General features: G+C 52.7%; 1 protein-coding gene and 1 long non-coding RNA gene across 8 annotated transcripts in view; one reads left to right on the forward strand and one right to left on the reverse strand.

The window, feature by feature from the left end:
- SEZ6 (seizure related 6 homolog) overlaps positions 1-21,016 on the forward strand; it is a 45,845-nt gene that overhangs the window by 19,160 nt on the left and 5,669 nt on the right. For all 5 annotated transcript variants that reach the window (XM_041724952.1, XM_041724953.1, XM_041724954.1 and 2 more), the window contains exons 2-7: positions 2,265-2,912; positions 3,382-3,515; positions 13,191-13,386; positions 17,447-17,632; positions 20,056-20,224; positions 20,358-20,524. In XM_041724952.1, the coding sequence (XP_041580886.1) occupies positions 2,265-2,912; positions 3,382-3,515; positions 13,191-13,386; positions 17,447-17,632; positions 20,056-20,224; positions 20,358-20,524 (1,500 nt within the window). The remainder of the gene's footprint in view (positions 1-2,264; positions 2,913-3,381; positions 3,516-13,190; positions 13,387-17,446; positions 17,633-20,055; positions 20,225-20,357; positions 20,525-21,016) is intronic.
- Positions 1-21,016, reverse strand: part of LOC121473047 — a 49,593-nt gene that overhangs the window by 18,542 nt on the left and 10,035 nt on the right. For 2 of the 3 annotated variants that reach the window (XR_005983086.1, XR_005983084.1), the window contains exons 2-3: positions 1,839-1,996; positions 828-1,012 (exon numbers count right to left, since the gene is read on the reverse strand). This is a non-coding gene — a long non-coding RNA (uncharacterized LOC121473047). Of the gene's footprint in view, positions 1-827; positions 1,013-1,838; positions 1,997-16,943; positions 17,427-21,016 lie in introns of those variants that run through there. The other variant, XR_005983085.1, reaches the window with a different exon arrangement.

A 21,016-nucleotide genomic window follows, 5' to 3' on the forward strand; every position in this document is an offset into this window, starting at 1 on the left:
TCTTGATCCCATTTAACCAAGTGCTCAGTCCCCCAAGATAACACAATCAGTGCAATCGACAGTGACGGGAGGTGCCCATTAGCTCTGCTCCATTGCCCAGCACCTACCTGGCAGCCGGAGGGAGGAGCTGTGCCCACTATGGTCCCTTCCTGAGACAGAAGATCTCTTTGCCCTTCATCCCCCAGTGAAGAATCCCACAGTTCCCTAGCCTGGAAGCCACGGGCCACATCTCTTATTGGGCAATCCAGGAAGGGGAGTCAGTCTTTAGTCTATGTGATGAGAAAGGCTCTTCTTCCTTGTGCTATGCTAAGATCAGTTTCAGCTCACCTGGCAAAGACTGTGTGACATCTGGGAGGTGGGCAAAGAGAGTAGCCCTGTCCTGGCATGACATAGGCACTGCCTGGACCCTCCATTACTGACTCAAATAAAAGACACAGGGCACTGGCAGACCATCTGCTCCAGGGGGTATGGGCCTGGCTGGGCATCTAGTTTGGGCATTGTATCGTCAGTGACTGGCACAGAATGCCAAGGCACAGATGGGCTGCTTTAGTGGGCATCTCAGGAGATAAGGGTTTGTCCTGTTTTCTCAGGGCTTTGGGACACCAAGGCCCCTCTGACCCAGAGTAATGGAGAGCCAGCCCTCTTACCTGCACCCACTTCTCCTGTCCTATCTCCTCCCTCCTCCCATTTGTCTGACACATCAGAGTTGCTATGGGCTCCTGAACAGAATGTAGGCCATCTGCCACTTCCCCATGCCTGCCAATCCATGGGGTGGGTGTGAGCCTGTGGAATGACAGCCCCACCATCAGACATTCAGAGGAACCAACCTTCTTCTTGCAAACTGTTAACTCGCCCTGGCTGTGTTTCCTGTCAAGTGCTCATGCAGCCATTTTGAGAGCTGTTAGAATTAGAATATCCTCCCATCCTTCTCGAAGCTGGCAAAATTCTGTATGAGTTGAATCTGGAGCCAGAATTCATTGACCTTTTCCTGGCAGTTAAGGATCTGAAGAGCCTAGTGGGCCACAAGCAGAATATGCATCATCTGTCAGCTATGTGGTTGAAAAAGTGAAAATAATCAATAGCAAACAATTTGTATCTCAAACCAGCAAAAGCAATAAGTTTTATCTTCCATAGCCTATCTAACTGATTAGTAGTGGCTGCCTGGATAACTGTGTTGAGAAGGATTCTGAAGTCCCATGTGGCTCAGCAAGAAATACCCAAAACTGATTAACAATGTCTGCCATGAGTTGGGCCTAACTAATCCCTGCTTTAGACCCTGCCCTAGATGGACCTTGGCTAGTATCACAAGAAAGATAATGGGAGGGAAACAAGAGAAAACTAATGGGAATTCAGAGAGATTGGATCAAATGAGGAAAAGAAATATCATCTCAGTTAATCCTAAAAAAGAAACCCCATTTTATAGATGAGTAGACTAAGTTTCAGAGTTTAGGTTATTTGCCTGAGGTCACACAGCCCCAGAGTGGAATGGATTTGGGATTTGAAGCCACACATGCTTTACTCTAGAGCTTGGCTCTTCCCCCTCTCTTCACATCACTGTTCTAAAAGGATTTAAAACAAAAACAAAAACAAAACAAAAACAAAAACAAATGGATAAAAGAGATGATTTTCTGATAAGTGAGAGAAATGGGACATAATGGGACCCTAACAAAGATGTCATGTACCCATTGGGGAATCTAAAACAAAACCCCAAATATATGAAGCATTTCCTGAGACTTCACTGCAGCTTCACTGAGAACAGAAAATGAATTTGAATGCCCTATAACCTCAGGCAGGAAAGTCTCCATGGTGGGGGATGGCATTCTTGCCAAGAGTCTTACCTCAGGTCTTCAAGTCACTGGTTGAAGCCAATTCCTGTTTCCTCACGTATAAAATAAGGCCCCAATTAGAAATGGCAAATATTTATTTCTCATGTCGGTCTAAGGTAACAAGCATGGCTGCCTGGAGTGTTGTGTTTAGAAGGACTCTGAGGCCAAATCTGTGAAAAGCAGGAAATAATGGAAAGATAAGTTAGTAGTGTCCATATCTGGTGCTGGTGCAGAAATGATCTCTCACATGATATCCCGAAAATATGTGATATCCTCTCATTTCCAGCTCTGAGGTTCTATAGCTCCTGATTCTCAACAGTGAGCACACTCCCCAAGCCTCTCTGTCAACAGAGATAGATCTCCTACTATCTGGACTGGGTGTGATGCTGCTCACTGTAGGGCAGGGGGAGAATCTCTGATCATTCGTTATTATTTCAGGACTCTCCTCAGAGGCCCCAACCATGGGGGAAGGGCAGGCCCCAGGAATGGAAGAGACGGATGGGGAGCTGACAGTGGCCCCCACACCTGAGCAGCCAGAACGAGGTGTCCACTTCGTCACAACAGCCCCTACCCTGAAGCTGCTCAACCACCACCCACTGCTCGAGGAATTCCTACAAGAAGGGCTAGAGGGCAGCGAGGAGGGGCTGAGGCCAGCACTGCCCTTTCAGCCTGACCCACCTACACCACTCACCCCAAGTCCCCTTCCCCGCCTGGCCAACCAGGACAGCCGCCCTGTCTTCACCAGCCCCACACCAGCCATGGCAGCAGCACCCACTCAGCCCCAGTCCAGAGAAAGACCCTGGAGCTTAGAGTCAGAGCCCCCTGTGCTTCATAGCACAGCTCCCTTACCTCCAGTGCCTACCCTGGGCCCAGGGGAAAGGCCCAGTACCACACCCCCTACCAGAGCATGGACTCCAACCCAAGAGGGTCCTGGAGATATGGGCAGGCCATGGGCTCCAGAGGTCAAGTCTCAGATCATGGGGCTTGGGATGGAGGGAACCATCACCACCTCTACAGCTTCGGGGGATGACGAGGAGACCACCACCACCATCATCACCACCACCATCACCACGGTCCAGCCACCAGGTCAGCTACTTGCTGGCTTGCAGATCTACAAATGGGGATGGGGGAACTGCGGGCCCCTAAAATACTCTGTCTCTGTTACTGTGTCAGCCTGCCTTGCCTTTTGGCACCAAGGGCCAGCCTGCAGGAGGCATGGGATGGGAACCAGATAGCCTAGGTTAAAATTCTCATTGGAAATAACTACAACAGACCCTAGAAATTTTGCTGAACCACCCTGAGCCTCATCTGGAAAATGGTGATAAGACACACCTCATTGAGCCATTGTGAGGACTTAGATAAGATTACACATAGGTACTCGAGAAAAGGTGGTCCCCTTCTTTCAACAGGGAAGTAGACTCCCCAAGAGCAAGGCTTCACTACACATACACACACACACATGCATTCATGCACATGCATGCATACACGGGTCAGCGTTGGTTGAACCAACAGCACCAGAGCTGGGCTTAGCCTTGTCTTTCCTCCTGCCTCCCAGGCCCTTGTAGCTGGAATTTCTCTGGCCCAGAGGGCTCTCTGGACTCCCCCGTGGCCCCCAGCTCACCTACTGATGTCGGCCTGGACTGTTTCTACTACATTTCCGTCTACCCTGGCTACGGTGTAGAAATCAGGGTAAGTGACCTGGATCCCACAGGGACAAAGCTGGGGCTAATATGTTATTTTTCCAGAAGGATGCTGGCTACTGGGGGAGGTGGGGATGCTTAGGGGCATCAGTCGGCCTAGAACCAGGGCTGGACCTAAAACTTGGCCAGCCTCTGCCGTCCATACCAGAGAGTGAAAAGCTACTGTTCCTACCCCTCCATGCCCTCAGCTGAGAGGGGCTGCAAGAGGGCCAGGCGAGCCCATGCTCTTTCCACCAGGAGCTCAGGAGAGCTTGAGGAGGGGCTCTACTCTTGGTTGAGTAGGGGAGTAGGGGAGTGTCTGAATTTATGTGGCTGAGGAATGAGAATGCAGGGCTGCATGGTTGGGCCTGAAAAGGCCATGGGGCCTCATTGGCTGACTTATCCACTCACTCATTCCTTCAGCAAATACTCCCCTGGGCCAGGCCTCATGCTGGCTCCTGGGGTGCAAAGGTGGGGAAGATAGACACGGTGCACCAGCAGAGAGAACTAGCTAGTGGGCAAGTCAGGCCCACAGCCCTAACCTCCTGCCCCCTGCCTCCCTGGGCCATCTCATCTCTCCCTTGGGATTAAGACTGTCTCTTAATCCTCAAACCTGAGAGCCTGTAGGTCCTCATGGATATAACATAGGCTCTTCCACCTTCGCATATCTCAAAGCCAACTCTCACCTTTTGTTCCCCCAAACCTGCTTGCCACACCACTCCTGACCTCAGAGATGGACCCTAACCCATCAGAGACATAGAACAGGGCCACCGCTGTGCAATGTGGATGGTGCCTGGAGCATGCATGGGGAGGTCGACTTGGGCCTTCTTTCTCCCTCTTCCCTGCGTCCTGTCAGCTCATGCCTATGTACTATCATGGCACTCTCCAAAACTCAGATCTGCCTGCTTCTCCCCTCCATCCCACAACCACCACATATTCCAGCCTCCATCATCCCTCCCCCAGTGATGCCGTGGTTGCCTCACTAGTCACCCCACTCATGCTTGCCCCCACTGCCCTCCACCTCCACTGCAGTCACTTTGCTATTTTATTTTTTTAAAAGATTTTATTTATTTATTCACAAGAGACGCGCACAGAGAGAGAGGCAGAGACACAGACAGAGGGAGAAGCAGACTGTATGCAGGGAGCCCAGCTTGATCTGGGGTTTCCAGGATCACACCCTGGGCTGAAGGTGGCGCTAAACCGCTGAGCCACATGGGCTGCCCTATTTTATTTTATTTTTAAAGATTTATTTATTTGAGAGAGAGAGAGAGAGCACAAGCCGGGCAGGGAGAGGATCAGACAGGAGAGAGACTCCACATGCAGACTCCCCGCTGAACATGGAGCCAAATGCAGGCCTCCGTTTCATGATCCCGAGATCATGACCTGAACCGAAATCAAGAGCTAGACGCTTAACCAGCTGAGCCACCCAGGTGCCCCTTATTTTATTTTACTTAAGTAAGTTCTTACACCCAAGATGGGACTTGAACTCATGACCCAGGGATCAAGAGTCACACGTTCTACTGACTAAGCCAGCTGGGCACCCCTCCAATTGCAGTCATTTTTCCCATATGAAATCAATTCTTCCCTCCACACCTTCCCAGAGGCCTCTGAATCAAGGCCAGTCCCTCTAACCAGTGTCTAGCCACTCCCTTCCTTGTTGTCTAGCCCCCTTCGCACTGAGAAGCTTGCAGCTAACTGGATGGGATGAGCCTGCCCTCCCCACAAACCCCAGTTGTGCGTGCTCATCCCTCTGCCCAAAAGAGTCATCCTACTATCCCTTCCCAGGACTCGCGCTTGGTGTCACTTTCTCTGTGACTTCTCTTCTCATGCCTCGTCCTATGAGTCTGTTAATAGCTGGCCACATGCCCAGCTGGACTGTGAGCTCCTTGAGGGGTACCTTGGAGGACAGGGCCCAGCATGGGGTCTCCATGGACTGGCTCCAGGGACAATGCACAAATGGATGGAGGAAGGAAGGAAGGAGGTTACAGTGGCCTGAGTCTGGAGACGGAATGGAGGTGAAGGAGGGAATTGGACAGGTGACTGAGGAGCACAGGGAAGGGGGCAGAGGAGGAGCCCAAGAAACAGGGCTGTGCTCCCTCTTCCCAGCTCTAGGCCTGCCCCATCCATCCCAAAGCCCCTGGATCTGGGCCTGGAGCCAACTATACCTGTCCTGGGGATGTCAGGTCCAGGTCTCTGAGCCAGATCCAGAAGAGGGGGACCCTCTTCCACCACCGGTGGGCCCCTTCCCTTCTTTCTGTAACCATTTACTCCTGCTCTGCCAAGCCTTGTGCCCCTCGCTCTGGGTAATTAGGAGCAGCCACACACAAACCCCTCCCCCCCCAGCCATTAGCACTCAGTGCCGCTTAATTAAGGTAATTAATGTAAAATCATCACCTAATGAGAGGCAGCACTGGCTGTGGTTCACTGGGTGGAAGGCGCCAGCTGCAGGTGTAGGGAAGGGGGTGGGAAGGGGCAGATGCCAGGTTGGGTGCCCTCCTGCAGGCCTGAGCTTGCTGCACCTGCCTCCCAAGCCTACCATTCCCACTGAGGTCCACTGGGCCAGGCTGAGCCCATTGCTGGCACTCCACAATGGGGCAAAGGGGCTGGCTCTGCCTGCACCAGCCCTGGCCCCGGCCACAGGCCCCACTCTAGAGGCCCACCCCCCTCATCTAAACCCTATGACTGCTGTCTGGTGCTGCCACTTTTTTTTTCCATCAGAATGCCAAAGCTGTTACCAGGCAACCTTGAGATGAAGACCTGCCACAGCCCCGGATTGCTGTTTGGAAACGTGGCAAGCAGATGCTGGTGCCACTTTCTGCCTCTATGACCGTGGGGCAGAGTCCTTGGGGATTTTGTTGGCCCTGATAGCCTGAATTAGAGTCTGAGGCCATGGTGGGAAGGGCCTGGCGGAAAGGATAGAATTAGCCAGGGCCAAAGCAAGAGTTAAAAGTTTGTCTTCTTCCAGGGCCAGTTCCACAACCTCTGCTCCTAGCTGGGCCTCCAGGCCATACCACTCAGGTCACTTGGGGACCGGAAGAATTACCAATACTGCAGACCAATACCTATGGAGAGCTGGGTAAACTGAGGCCAGCAAGGAAAGGGAACTGCCTAAGGTCACTCCATTAAACACTAGCTACCGTTTTTTGATGAATGAATTTGTCCTGCAAATATGAATTGAGCAATTCCAGTGTGCCAGGCTCTGTGCTGGATGCTGGACACAGTTCCCAAGGGACACAGACATCATAAGTCGTGACTCCAGATTGCTCAGCACTGTTGGGATGGAATGGGAAGCCCAGGGGACGGTAGGAATTCCAGGATGGGGCACACTTCACCAGCCTGGAGCGTTGGAGAAGGCCTTCCAAAGGCCATAATACCTGCTCTGACGCCTGACAAATGAGAGGTCAGCAGACAGGCCTGGACTGGGAGGCAGGTGGCTATGGCAAACGGGCCGTTGAAGTTTGCCAGGTAGTTTGGGACAGGTGCTTTTTACTGCACAAGAATGGGAGGTGAGCTAAGGGCCTTCTGGATTGCACTCCTGCCAGAGGCTAGGACTGAAAGCTGTGCCCTTCTGCCCAGGCAGTGGGGGTTGGAATGGGCGAGGCAGCCAGAAGTTCTATAAGGTGTCCAAGGCTCCTTCAGACTTTGGGAAAAACTTGTGGCTTCTCTCCATTGTGAGTAAGCCCCTACCTGCCCCTCCATGAATTCACAGGGATGGTTAGGGTAGGTAGAGGGATGGAATCTAGGCAGGGGGGATAGGAGAAACCATGGGAAGAGAGGAGCATGTGAAGGACCCACAGATCACATCCCTGATATCACACTGCGCCCCTGCCATGTGACCACAGCTCTGGCTGAAGTCTGGGGATCAAGTCTGGGGCTCAAGTCATGAGGATCAGGTTCAGGGCTTCCAGAGCCCCTAACTCCCCAGCTCTCTGTGTCCTGGACTCCAGCCCCTCCTAACCTGCTTTATCCTCTGCCCCCACCTCCCTTCAGGCCTCAGAGGGTCTGGGCTGCCCACATGGAGGAGGCCAGCTCAGGCCCTCTGTAATCAAGGGAGGTTTGCCTGTTTTTATTGGGGTCAGGCACTGGGCTGTCTTAAGAGATCCAGAGAAGCCCCTTCAGGATGGGTGAGCACAAGCCCCCCAGCCCATGTGGGTCCCATCCCTTCTCCAGGCAGCTGGTCTCCCCTGAGAGTTCCAGACCATTCTGGGCCTGGCATGTGCCTCTCATTGCACTTGGCATTCCAAGAACCTTCCCACTGCCAGTCTCCATCTTGGCTTGGCTGCTCTCTGTACCATCTGGAGCCTGGGCACAGCTGCCCATAGTCTCTCCCCTAGTACCTCAGGTGGCCTCATTGGAACACAGCTCTCTCATGCCAGGCCAACTGCCAGTCTGATAGCCAGAACCAGGACCAGGCCTCATGTGCACACCTATAGGGTGGTGGGTCAATGGGGTGAGTTTTCCAGGCAACCTCCTCTGTTCTGGCTCCTAGAAGGCTCATCTGAGAGGGATTATGGAAGTGCAGGCAGGTCTGCCCTGTGGATTTCAGCCCCTCTCCCCACCCTCAGAGCAGACTCTGCCCGTCTGATATGGATGGGCATCAGCTCAGATAAGAGCTCAGAGGCTGTCATGTGGGCCTCTGCAGCCCATCTCTCAGTGACCAGGCAAAGCCCCTAGCCTTCTCTGGAACTGTTTCCTTCTCTGTAAAAGGAGATGAACCATATGATGCCGAAAGGCCCTCCCAGCCAGTCCTTCTGATCCTGTGTCTTTCTTCTGGGTTCAGGAAGCCCCCTCATAGGCCAGACTGGGTAGGGCCCCTCAAGCTCTTGACCCTCCTTCCTGCTTCCTGGCAGCTGTAGGACCTGGGCCAGAAGGTGGCTCCCAGGTACAGTGAGTGCTTCCTAGGCAAAGCCCTGACACACCTGAGGTGGAGCTATCACTGTGGCAAAAGCCACCGTCTTACCAAGGTAGAGCCCAGATCTCCACAAGAAAGGGGGAGAGGACTGCTAAGCTGTGCCTGTTCTGTGCTGAGCTCCTTATGGGTGGGATCTGACTTAATCCTCACAACCCTATCAACTGTCTATGACCATCCATTTCACACACAAAACTAGGGTTCACAAAGGTCATGTGACTTTCCCAAGGACCTTTCAACTAGTCAGTGATGGAACTGGGTTTGATTGCAGGACTCAAGAGCCTCTGGTTTTCCCCTGGCCCAGGAGACTGGCCCAGGTATGGCAAATCCAAAGAGGGAGCTCAGTTGGGGATTGTTGGGGGGCTCTACCCCAATTCTTTTTCTCAGCTCAGCCTACCTTCTCCTTTAAGACACTCACCTGGAATTCTTCCAGTTTGGGGGCAGGACCTGGGATACTACTGCTTGAAGACAAAGCACTAGACCAGGAATCTGGAGTCCAGAGTCCAGAATCCTGGCTTTGTTTTACATTTACTGTGTGACCCAAAGAGGAACTCTCAACTTTTCTGATTACGAGGTTCCCTTATCTATAGAGTAGAAGTAAATATACTCTGCTCTGCCTCCCTTAGTGAGATTTTGTGAGATCTGAAAGGATAATGGGTGTGAAGGAGCTTTGGAAACTATAAAGGGTCTCATAGGAGAAGCTGTGATGATGCTACTGTTGGGAGTGGGGGAGCCCATGGAGGCGGGGGAGCACATGGATTTTATGGAGTATGTGGATGAGGGAGCACATGGATGTGGGGAAGGTGGGCATGAGGGCGTGTGCCATGCCATGTGTTTGAGGGAACTATGTGCATGCAACCAGGCCTCTATCAGACTATACACATGGATGTTGGCGACCAGAAGAATGTAGTGGTGCAGGGCTTGTAGCCATCTTCTGGGGGTGGGCTCACACCAGAGTCATCCTCGGGCTCATCTGCCTGTGCAGGGTTTTATTCAGGAGATTCTGATATCATCCTATCCACGAGTCACACTGTTAGGACATGTTCTGGAGACCCGACTGGCAGCTTCAGAATGGGGACAGACAGGCCAGTCAAGGCTAATGGTCTTGGGGCTGGCAGAGGGCAACCTAAATCCTCCTCACCTCCCATTCAGAAAGGAGTCGGCCCCCTCAAAGTGCCTGCATTTCCTTCCTTGAACTGAACTCATGGTCAGCTGGAAGCCGGGCAGTGCTAGACAGCCCAGGGTCCTGTGGGATTTGTCTTCCCTCTGCTCTATCTACCCCCTACCTGGCCCCCAGCTCCCCTCCCCTTGTCACAGGCTTATGGGTGTGGGAAGACAGCCCTTGTGAGCAGAGCTGACATTTCAATCTGTCTCCCAAGCTCTTCAGATGCCTGCAAATTGCATCAAGACTTCATCACCCTCCTTGTCCAACACTCAGCCCTGTCTGGCCCCTGTCAGGCCTGGCCCTCAAACAAGTGACAAATTATATTGCAGCCACTGCGGCAGGCCGGCAAGTGGGTGCTTGAAACCCAAGGGACCAGAGCCGCACAGACAGCCCCTAGGTGAAAACAGGGTGCCTTCTGGATGTGAGCCAGGCAGCCCAGACCCACTCCATCCCATGCTCTCATGGCAGCCCTCACTACCAGGCAGGCTGGAAGCCAGGCTAGCTTGAGGGGGCCATAAGCCTCAGCTCCCAGTTTTCTTAGCCTTACAGGCTCCTGGCGAGGGGGAAGAATGGCTGGTGGAAACATAAATCTCAACATCTTCGAAAAAGCCTGGTCTGACCAAAATCCACCCTGCTGCTAAACCTGGTGGGCATGGGGTCCAGAAATAAACATGTCTGGACATCTGGACAGGCGACACCCCCATGAGATTGGAAGAGAAGGAGTTGCCTTTGCCTCCAGCAACGCAAGATTTCTGTTACTTTACACCTTAGTGGCCTTTTTGCAAGTTCCTTAGCCTCTCTGAGCCTCTGTTTACTTATGGGGATTTTACCTGTACCTTATAGAAGTGTGGCGAGGAGGAAATAATGCCTGTAAACAGAACAGGGCTTGACACACTGTAGGTGCTCCATGAATGCTAATTGCTATTGCTGTGCTGGCACCACTAGTGGCACTGCTGGTGGCAGAGCAGCAGGGTCACGAGCTGGAAGCTGTAGGTCAGAGGATGTTTGTGGCAACTAGGAAAAATGCTAAGTTCATTTCTGCTTCTCTGCTTTTGCCTCCACAGCCATTTCCCTGCAGTAACATCCTCCCTCCCTCCTCCTCTTCCCAGACCAGGCCCCTGCAAGGCCCTCGCAGATCTACCAGCTCCACACTCTCCCTGAGCTTGCAACCCCTCCACTCCCCCCACAGAGGATTCCCGCTGCATGCATTCAGTGCCACTTAAGGCAGATTATATGCTGCCTGGCGTCTCTCGATAATTACAGATTCCACGTGTGTGAGTCTTGTTTGCCCAACTCGAGAATCACAGAATCTCCAAGTTTGAAGGGACCTCATCCAGCCTCTGCCTGCGGCAGGAATTCCCTAAGGAATGTCCCTGGCAGATGGTCAGGCACCCTCCACCCAAACATGCCCTATAAGGGAGGCTCCTCACGGAAAGCCGACGCTGCCATTCCAGCACCCCGCCTTCAGCCTTCTTTTTGGCCTCAAAGACCTACTAGGTCTTTTCTCCCAGGCAGAGAAGTCCCTAGGGCACATCTGTTCTCAGCACCCACAGTCTGAGGGACCCAGAGCACGGCTGTCTCCTGGGACCTGCCTGGGCTCAGCATCCATCCTCTGTGCTTCTCGGCTCACAGGTATCTGGCGAAGAAGGCCTCCAGTGGTCCACACATTCACTCTCTCCACACATCTTTATTGCAACTGGCTATTGAAGAGGGCATTGTGACCCCAAATGCTATCCTGAGCTAAAATGGAGACATACTGAGAGAAGGGACAGGTGCAGAAGGCCTGATGCAAAAGAACTGACTGGCCTGGCTTGGAAGGCAGAGGGTGGTGGTCCTGAGATCTGAAAGAATGACCAGCATCACTAGAAGGGCAAGAGAGGGCATTCCTGCATATGCAAGTACCCAGAAGGGTGGAGTGAGGTGTAGCATTTGACTACAGAGTGGGCAAATGAGGCTGGCAAAGCCACTGGGCCCAGCTGTGAGCTGAGAACTTTGCACCTTGTCTTCTGGGCAATCTGAAGTCACTAATGTGTTTGGGTAAGAAAGAGGTATAATCTGATCTGAGCCAGCCAACACCCAGAGATGAGCTGAGGGAAGATGAGCTGAGCAGGGGAGAAGGCCATTCTCCAGGTGAGAAAAAATGGGCAGGGGGTGATGTTCAGAGCTAAGGGATAGAGAGGAGGAGCCAACTGGGATTTGGGGGAGGGAACAGATCTCTGGGCTCCCCATCCAATGTTTCTTGTACTGGGCCACACTGCCACTTCCCCCCAGGGCAGTCTATTGCAGTCCAATCCTCCTTTGACTGAATGAAGGCATGAAGCCCAGAAAGATGCTCCAGGGATCGAGGGCCTGAGGACTGGGGTGATGGTAGAGAGGCCTGGGATAGCCAGAGGGAAAGATTGGAAAAAGAAGCCCAGGGGCACTTGGGTGGCTCAGCTCAGTGGTTGAGTGTTTGCCTTTTGCTCAGGTTATGAATCCCGAAGTCCTGGGATCGAGTCCTGCATCGGGCTCCCTGCATGGAGCCTCCTTCTCCCTCTGCCTATGTCTCTGCCTCTCTCTGTGTGTCTCTCATGAATAAATAAATAAATAAAATCTTAAAGAAAAAGAAAAGAAAAGAAAAGAAAAAGAGGTCCAGAGAGAAGAGAATGGTGGCCAGCATGTGGAGAGGGGGGTGCACAGTGAAGGGCCTGGCTGAGCAATCAGCAGGGGCTAAGTTAGGGAGGGCCCTGTGGGCCACAGCAAGGCATTTGGACTAGATAATGGGGTCTTTGTGTGCTATGCGGAATGCCACCAAAGGATTTCAGTGAGGAAGCACCACATCAGGCCATAGGTTGGGGCTACTAACTGGCTGCAGTTCAGAAATATTGACATGGAGGGAGAAGTGGCTGGAACCCTGCAGGCAGGGAAGCCGGTCAGGAGGCTGCCGTAGTGATCCAAGTGAGCAATAACAGGGAGGAGCTGTGAAGTGGCAGGGGGGATGAAAAGTAGTAAAAAGATCTGGGTCCAATAGACAGGACCGAATGACTGATTGGCCGTGGAGTGTAAGGGAGGAGGCAAGATGCCAGTTTTGACTATGAGGATACAGATGAATGGAGAGGGAAGCTGCTGGCTGGGGAAGAGGAAGGCTCAGTATGAGGCAGGCTGGGGGTTGGGGTGCCTGTAAAGTATCCAATGACAGGAGGCGTCCAGAGGAAGCTGGGCACATGGGACTGATGCTTAAGACCTCACATGGTGGGCCAGGCCCTTGGACACCATCTAGTTCAACACACCAACTCCATCCCCCAGAGAAATGAAGGGACAGGAAGCAGCTGGTGTCCTGGTGTCACTGAATAGCTTTGGTGACAGAAAGACATGCTTACAAATTCTAGTTCTGCTAATAATCTCTATGTGACCTTGGATAGGAACTTCAGATCCCATCTCACAGGGTTACTGAGATGGTGAAATGAGCTCCTCTTGCACTCAAGCGCCCAGTCCAGGGCCTGGAGGTTCCAGTGGCCAAGCAGCCCTGAGGACAGGCCATGTCTGGGGCCCCCAGGAGACTGTGGGCAGTGGGGCTCAGTTGGCAGGAAGAAGCCTAACTGCTCTACTTTTCACTGTCTATTCCATGGCAGGTCGAGAACATCAGCCTCCGAGAGGGGGAGACGGTGACTGTGGAGGGCCTGGGGGGGCCTGACCCGCTGCCCCTGGCCAACCAGTCTTTCTTACTGAGGGGCCAAGTCATCCGTAGCCCCACCCACCAAGCAGCACTGAGGTTCCAGAGCCTCCCACCACCTGCTGGGCCTGGCACATTCCATTTCCACTACCAAGGTAGGCCTGGGCAGCTGAGGGAAGAACCAGCCCTGACTGGGTACCCTCCTGGGGATTTCTGGTGCTACTATAGGTCTGTGTAGGGGAGGGGGGATGATGGAAGACAGACACAGGTGCCTAGTGAAGCTCTGTACAACTAAAGTTGATTATTACATATTTGACATCTCTCTCCTCCATCTACTACCCTACAGAGAACTGGTCGTGAAGGGGGCCTGACACAGAATCAGGTAGCCCCAGGGGTGCCCACTGCCATTTACTCATTCACTCATTCATTCATTCATTTATTCATCCAGTAAACTCCTCCTAGGTATCTGCTCTTTGCCAAGACTGTGCTGGTCATTGACAATATCAAGATGGCAATATCAACCCTCCAGATCCTTTGCCCTCAAGGAATCGAGAATCTCTAGGGGAGGTGGACACTTAAATAGGCAATAATAATAGAAGCCCTCTCTCCTAAGTGCAAGGTGGTCAAGATCAAAGGGGCTTGATAGTGACCTTCTGGAGGTCCTTAGCTACCAACTTGGTCTTCCTGAACTGCCTCACCCACCCTAGCATCCTAGGGACCCAGTCAGCTCAGAACATCTCTGGAAATAGGGGAGTGGCAAGATAGAATGGGAAAATCACAGACTCAGGGGACGGGCAGATCTGTGTCTAAATCTCCTTCCCATTGGCTGTTGACCTTGGACAGGTCATTTGACCTCTCCAATCCTCCTTTTCCTCTGCTGTACCATTTGACCAATATACTTCCTCCATAAAGGCATGAGGAAGATTATACCAGAGGGTTCCCGTGAAGTGCTTAGCACTTGGCACATTCCGTGAACTTAGTTCTGGTTCCATGAAGGAACCAGAAACAAGTATTAAAGAGCTGGCAGGATAGGAAAGGGAGGGATTGGGGCTTGCCTCTGCCCCTCTTCCATCAGCATCTTTCCTGGCCCTGGCACCCTTTCCCCAGGCAAAGTCTTCTTAATCCCTTGTACTGCTGTGACAGGGTAACCAGTTCAGACTGGGGAGTGCTAATGGGGAAATAATTGGTATGAACAAGTATAGCATTGCCCTACATTGTCAGGGACCACTTCCACAGCCTTGCAGGGTCCATAGCCCAGGGAGGAGGACAGGCACTGGAGATGGGGATGCTTGGAACCCACCTAAGCAGCACTCACCCCTCCCTAGCCTCTCCACCCAAACTGGGAGAGCAGTCAGGTGTGGCAGCAGGGAGCCTGGTGGTGGGCAAGGGCTGGCCTGGGGCTTGGTAGAGAGAGACAAGGGGCCAGCTGAGACAAGGGTGAGCATCTAGGCGGCCCGGCCAGCCTCCCTAATGGCTCATCAATCCTCCTTAGCAGCAGGCATAATTTCACGCCACGGTAACCTTCTCTCTTGCTGCAAATTCCTCTGCACAAAACCCTGGACCTTCCCTCTGTTGGCCAGACAAAGGTGGCTGAGAGGCAGTGAGCTGGAGGCCCAGGGAGGGGTGCAGACACCAAGGAGGGGCTGGGAGAGCTGGCCCAGCCCTGCCTTCTGCTTAGCTCCCAGAAGTCCTCCCTCCTCGGCCCAGTTTTTGTCAATGATCAGCTCTTTCCTTAATGAGTGTAATTCCCCTAATTATAGGCTGTAATTAGCCCTGATCCCAGAGATGGGAACAGGAGGAGCATGTGCTCACACGCGTGTCTCCCTGGGCTGGAGAAAGAGGGTGCCAGAAGAGGGGGCGAGGGGACTGGTATCCATATCACTGCGCTACCCAGGATAATGTTGGAGATCACAAGGATGGGCCCCCACAAGGGCCTCAACTGCAGAACCAGGTTCCAGTTCCCCTCCCACAGCCTCAGGCAGGGTGAGGAAGCAAAGGGCTCTGCCAGGCATGCCCCTCCTCCCTCCTGAGCATTCCTGGCACTGGACTTGGCCCCAGAAACAGACGCCAGGGAGAAAATAGCTCAACAGATTGCAGTCATCCAGGCTCCCTGGGAATGGTAGTCATGGCAACAGGAGGAAGCTCCTCCTGGGAAGTGGCCACGATGGAGTCTGGGGGCTTCCTCATCTGCCCCCAGCCTCCTATTCTCACCTCATCCCAGTTTCCTAATCTGTGAAATGGGGGACCGCCCTTCCCAGAGTTGTGATAAGAACTCACAGGAAAGGTGTCAGTACATCTGGTTCGTGGCCAAATGTACTGACACCTTTAGACCTCTAGACCTCTCTGGATGTCACCCCCTCCCTGCACTCTGGCTGGAGTGCCTCACACTCTCTTGCCCATCCCATTCTGGCCTGGGGTCTCTCCCCGGGTCATTGTGAATGGCCACCCTAACCGACCAGCCTTGTGTGTCACTCATGGGTTTCTCTGACTCCTGAGCCCTGATTTCTACCTCACCCAGGGAAACAGGTAGGAGAGGGGATTAGAACGCAATGGGCTCCAGAGCCAGGAGCTTCAAGTGCCCTCTCTACTGCTCACTGGCTGTGGGATCAGGACTAGTGCCCCGGTCTCTCTTAACCTCAGTTTTCCTCATCCTTAAGAACCCATGCCTTGCCTTCCTTCCACCCAAGCATGTTGTAGACCTCAAGTAGGAAGAGTATAAAGGCATCTTAGAAGCTGGATGGTGCCTGCAGATGTGAAGTGCTTTTATGAATCAAGATTACTAACAATAACAGCAGGCTGGGACATTTGGTATTTGTTCTGTGCCAGGAATTGCACATGTGTCCTCTCAGTTAACCTCCCATGTAACAGCACCGGATGCAGTACTCTGAATGGGTGGGTAAACAAGGAAACAGAGGCACAGAGAAGTTAGGTAATTTGCCCAAGGTGGCACAGCAAGTAGGGGAGCTTGTATTTTTCAAACCCAGGCAGTCCCCTAAGTGCTGCCCTGCCCTGCCTGCCAATTACAAGTAACCACTCATTGTCATGAGAAGGAAGAGTTAAAACCATCCTCTCCCTTTACACAAGCCCAGTGACTACAACCAGGACAGGTGAAAATCACAAAACCCATTTCTGGACCCCATTCTGCTCAGATACAGCCCCTTTTTTCTATTTATACAAATCACACAGAAGTTAGCAGAGTTCTTGCCTAGACCTCTCTTTCCATCTTGTCTAGTGCAATCAGTAAGGGTGGGCCCCTCCGCCCCAAGATTCTCAATCTAGATGGTCCCCATCCCTCTTACCACCCCCAAGGGTTTTCAGACTCCATAGCCCAGCCTTCACTCAGCCTCTCTCCTTGACCCCTCTGGCCTTCTTTCACACCCCTCTGGACCCAAGCCCTGACCCCCATCTTTAGTATCACCTGGGGCTTGGCTCTATGTTGGGACTTGCCAGGTTGTTTTGTAGGATTTGCTGCCACCGTTTGGTTATACTTGGTATGACAATTCCAAAAGTTACCAAGTTTCCCAGGCAACTTGCCCTTCCCCCACTGCCAAGGAAGGCGTGCCCTGCCTCCCCACCCTCGCCCCATCCTGTTTTTAAAAGAAGTCCACAGCCCTTGCCAGTGAATACTGGGAAAGCTTTTACTGTCTGACTTCAGTCGTTCTGGCTGTAATTCCTATTCGTCCCCTATAGGAAAAATAGTATGAATACTTACATCAGAATAGACTCCTCATTGCTTCAAGTGCTTTCACATCTATAAGTCATTCAGCACACATTTCTCAAAGACGGGCTACCAGCTGGATTCCGGGGATACCACGCTGAATAAAATACTATCCCCTCTATTCTCTTAATAACCCTGTAGGTAGGCTGGCATTTTGAAACTCACTAAATAAATGAGAAACTGGGACACAGGGACGCTAAAAAACCTGCCAAAAACATCAGAAAGCTTGGACCAGAAGCCAAGCCTCCTAACTTCCAGCTCTGTGCTTGCTCCACTAACCAGCCCAGGCTGCTGAAAATATCATTGGCACCTTCTGGGGAGGGAATCAGAGTCTCTCCCAGAATTCCCGACACTTCCTCTGGCCCCAAGTGACATGTCCAGGCAGGCTGTGGCAAGCCCCTTTTGCCCTGGCTATGATTCAGCCCCCCAACACACACACACACACACACACACACACACACACACACACACACACGTCACCCATTTTCCCTCTGCAGCTTATCTCCTGAACTGCCATTTTCCCCGGCGTCCTGCTTATGGAGCTGTGACTGTCACCAGCCTCCACCCAGGAGGCAGCGCCCACTTCTACTGTGCCACTGGCTACCAGCTGAAGGGTGCCAGGCTTCTTACCTGTCTCAATGCCACCCAGCCCTTCTGGGATTCCCAGGAGCCTGTCTGCATTGGTAAGTGGCTCTGGGGGACTCTGCTAAACAGAGGAGTAAGGTGGGGGGGGCTTATCCCTGCTCTCGACTGCTGCCTGGAACCTTCCATTTGCTCTCTATAAGGAAGCCAAAAAATGGTCCCATACCTCAGTAGCGTTTATCCAACCTCATTATTGAGTATTTCCTACATAGAGGCACCACAGGTATATAGAGGTGAATTAAACAGGGATCATGCCCTCAAAAAGCCTACAATTCCAGGAAGTGGGGGAAGCAAAAAGCACATGGATCACCAATTTCCAGAGCAGGAATTAAGGAAGCACCAATGAAGACACACAAAGTGACCTGGGCAGGGAGGAAGCAATCATTCTTAGTTGGGTATTTAGGAGGCTTCCTGGGGGAAGTGACATGGAAGATTTGACATTTTAATGGAGGGAACACTTAACAGAGCAGTTAACACAGAGGCAACAAGGTGAGGGAGTGTTCAGGGACTCAAAACAGCCAGGGAAGAGCTCAGAACTGTTCCTCAGGAGAGGCAGCCAGGTGGTAATTGAAGGCCAGGTGTCCAGGAGGCCAGGTGGTGTCTGGAGACCAGGAGGCCAGGAAGCCAGGTGGTGTCTAGAGGCCAGGCAGGCAAGAGGGTCTGAACATAGACAGTGACTTTGGGAAGGGAGAGGAGGGAGGAGGCCCCAGAGATACTGACAAACGGAGGGGGGCAAGTGGAAGGAGACATCCTCCCAGGTTCTGGACCTGCACGACCAGGAAGTCTGAGGTTGCTGCCAGTGAAGAGGGGCTTCTTGGCAGAAGGAAGATGGGGCGTTTAGTCTGCAGTGTGCAAGGCAGCTTGGGTATCTTTTCTTTTCTCTCCTTTTCTTTTTAATAGCTTGGGCTCTTAAACCGTACTCCATCTTATAAATGCTTCCTGGGTGCTAGGAACAAGCAGAGGTGAATAAGCCAGATCTGGTCTCTGCCCTCAAGGAGCTCTCTGGCAAGCAGGAAAACCGGCATGTAGCAAGCTCTGTGCAGACCAAGCTGTGATGGGGTGAATTCAGGGCATGGTCAGGATCCAAGCGAGGGAGAGCTGCTCCAAGATGAGGAAGGAGGCAAAGAAAGCTTCCCAGGGAGAGCGCATGGAAGGATTATAAGAATGTTAGCTCAGGGAAGTGGAGTGGATCCTGAGGACAGCATATGTAAAGATGTGGAGGCAGAAAGCAGCACGCTAGAGGACAGGACAAGCAAGGTACATGGGATGGGGCTGAAGCCAAGTCAGGAGAAAGCCAGCTTCATGAAGGGTTCGATGGCCCCTCAAGCTTAGATGACTTGGAGGTAACAGGGAACCCCAGACAAATTTAAGTGAAGGGTGGGCATGCTCACATTCACAGGGCAGTTCTGTTCTGAGACTAAGAAGAAAGATGGGTCTTGCCCTCTCTGCAGAGAAGAAAAGCACCACAACACTCCCAGCCCCAGGAGTTTTATTAAATTTAAAAATTCTGCCATCTTGAACATCCAGAGACAAAGAGGCCATGTTCTGGCCAGGGCAGCCTGGTCTCTCAGAGCAAACAGGCTCCAGAGCTGTGTGTCTAGGAGAGGAGAGGAAAGTGCTGCCTGAAACCAACCACACTCCTCTTGTCTTTGAAACCCCTTCTCTGGCCCTGCTCAACTGCCAGATGCTTGTGGCCAAGTAACCCACAAGCCCCATCAGTGATGGGGCTGGGTGAGCTGCTCAGCCTCCCCTTGGAAAAAGGACAGTGCCAGGCCAGGGGGCTCAGTCCAGGAACCATGGTGGTAGTGATGCTATCTCAGGAAGTATGCGAAGCCAGGCCCTAGGTAGCAATGTCTGCTGAGGGCAGAAGATTTGGAGGTGATGCCATGTATACCAGTAGTTTGTCAGCCTATGTCTAGTCCTGCCCTCTTTTTTACATTCATTAACTCATTTTATTCAACCAACACTGAATACCAACTCTGTTCCTGGCCTGAAAAAGACCTGGCACCTGCCCCAGGGGGTCCTAGTTAAGGAACATATCCAAACATTAATGGGTTTTAGGGAAGTGGCATGAGGTAGAAGCAGCAGATATACCCAAGAAGGTGGGAGGCCCTGGGTAAGGGGCTTGAAGGCTCTACCTGCGGGGCGGAGAGTGGGGAAGGCCTCCCAGAGGAGTCAGCAGAGAGGGAAGGTGACTTACCTAGGGCCACTTGGCTAGACCATGGCAGATCTACCACAGTCAAAGGAGTTGAATAATCCCAGATGAGTGAAAGGTTAGGAGGTAGGATTCTGGAGTCCAGGCTGTCTGGGGCTGCAGGATCACAGGGGCCAAGGATTGACCTTTGGCACCACGAATGCACAGAGGGCTCAAGAGCCGGGGTGTGTGGGCAGGCTTGGTAGGCCATTCAGAATCCAGTGGAGCTGGGACCAAAAGCCAGCCCACAGTCCCTGCCCTGTCTCACAGCTGCCTGCGGTGGAGTGACCCGCAATGCCACCACTGGCCGCATTGTCTCCCCGGGTTTCCCGGGCAACTACAGCAACAATCTTACCTGCCACTGGCTGCTTGAGGCCCCAGAAGGCCAGAGGCTGCACTTACATTTTGAGAAGGTTTCCCTGGCGGAGGATGATGACAGGTAAGGAGAGTCCTGGTGGGATGGGAGTGTGCAGCCTACTAAGGCCCCACGGCAAGGATGGATCCCAAGCCTAGGCCCCACACCTTCCAGGGCAGTGACACCAGCCAAGCCTCTGCTCTCTCTCTTGGCCCAGGCTCATCATCCGTAACGGGGACAATGTGGAGGCTCCTCCAGTGTATGATTCCTATGAAGTGGAGTACTTGCCCATTGAGGGACTGCTAAGCTCTGGCCGACACTTCTTTGTGGAACTCAGTACTGACAGCAGTGGGGCAGCCGCAGGCATGGCCCTTCGCTATGAGGGTGAGCCTGCTGGGGCCTCACAGGGGTGGAGGGCTTGAGTCTAGGACCTCTTCTCTCACACACACACACCCCCATCCCATCATCACTCCTTCCAACTTAGCCCTCGCTCACCTAGCACTTAGGTGCTCCCTTCTCTCTCCCTCCCTTCCAGTTCTTAGGGATTCCTACCCTGGTCTTGCAGGAGACCCTTGCGTGGACCCAGGCCCTCTAGTCCAAGAGAATGAATCCTCAAGAGTTTGAAGAACAAAAAAGGCCCCAACCCTTAGAGAAGAAAATTCCTGCAGGAGACATTCTAGAACCACCCATGCCTGCATGCATGCATTCATTCATTCATTCAAAAAACCATTTACTGAGTGCCCTGTGTGTATGAAGCACAAAACTAGGTGCTGGGAATACAATGGTGATCAAGCCTGCCTCCTGAGCAGGGTATGATAGGGTATGGTGCTCTGGACATCCTGCCCCTGCTGCAAGCCTAGGACATACATTTGTGGT

This window comes from Vulpes lagopus, chromosome 12 (assembly GCF_018345385.1).
Source record: "Vulpes lagopus strain Blue_001 chromosome 12, ASM1834538v1, whole genome shotgun sequence".
In the NCBI taxonomy this organism is placed as follows: Eukaryota; Metazoa; Chordata; class Mammalia; order Carnivora; family Canidae; genus Vulpes; species Vulpes lagopus.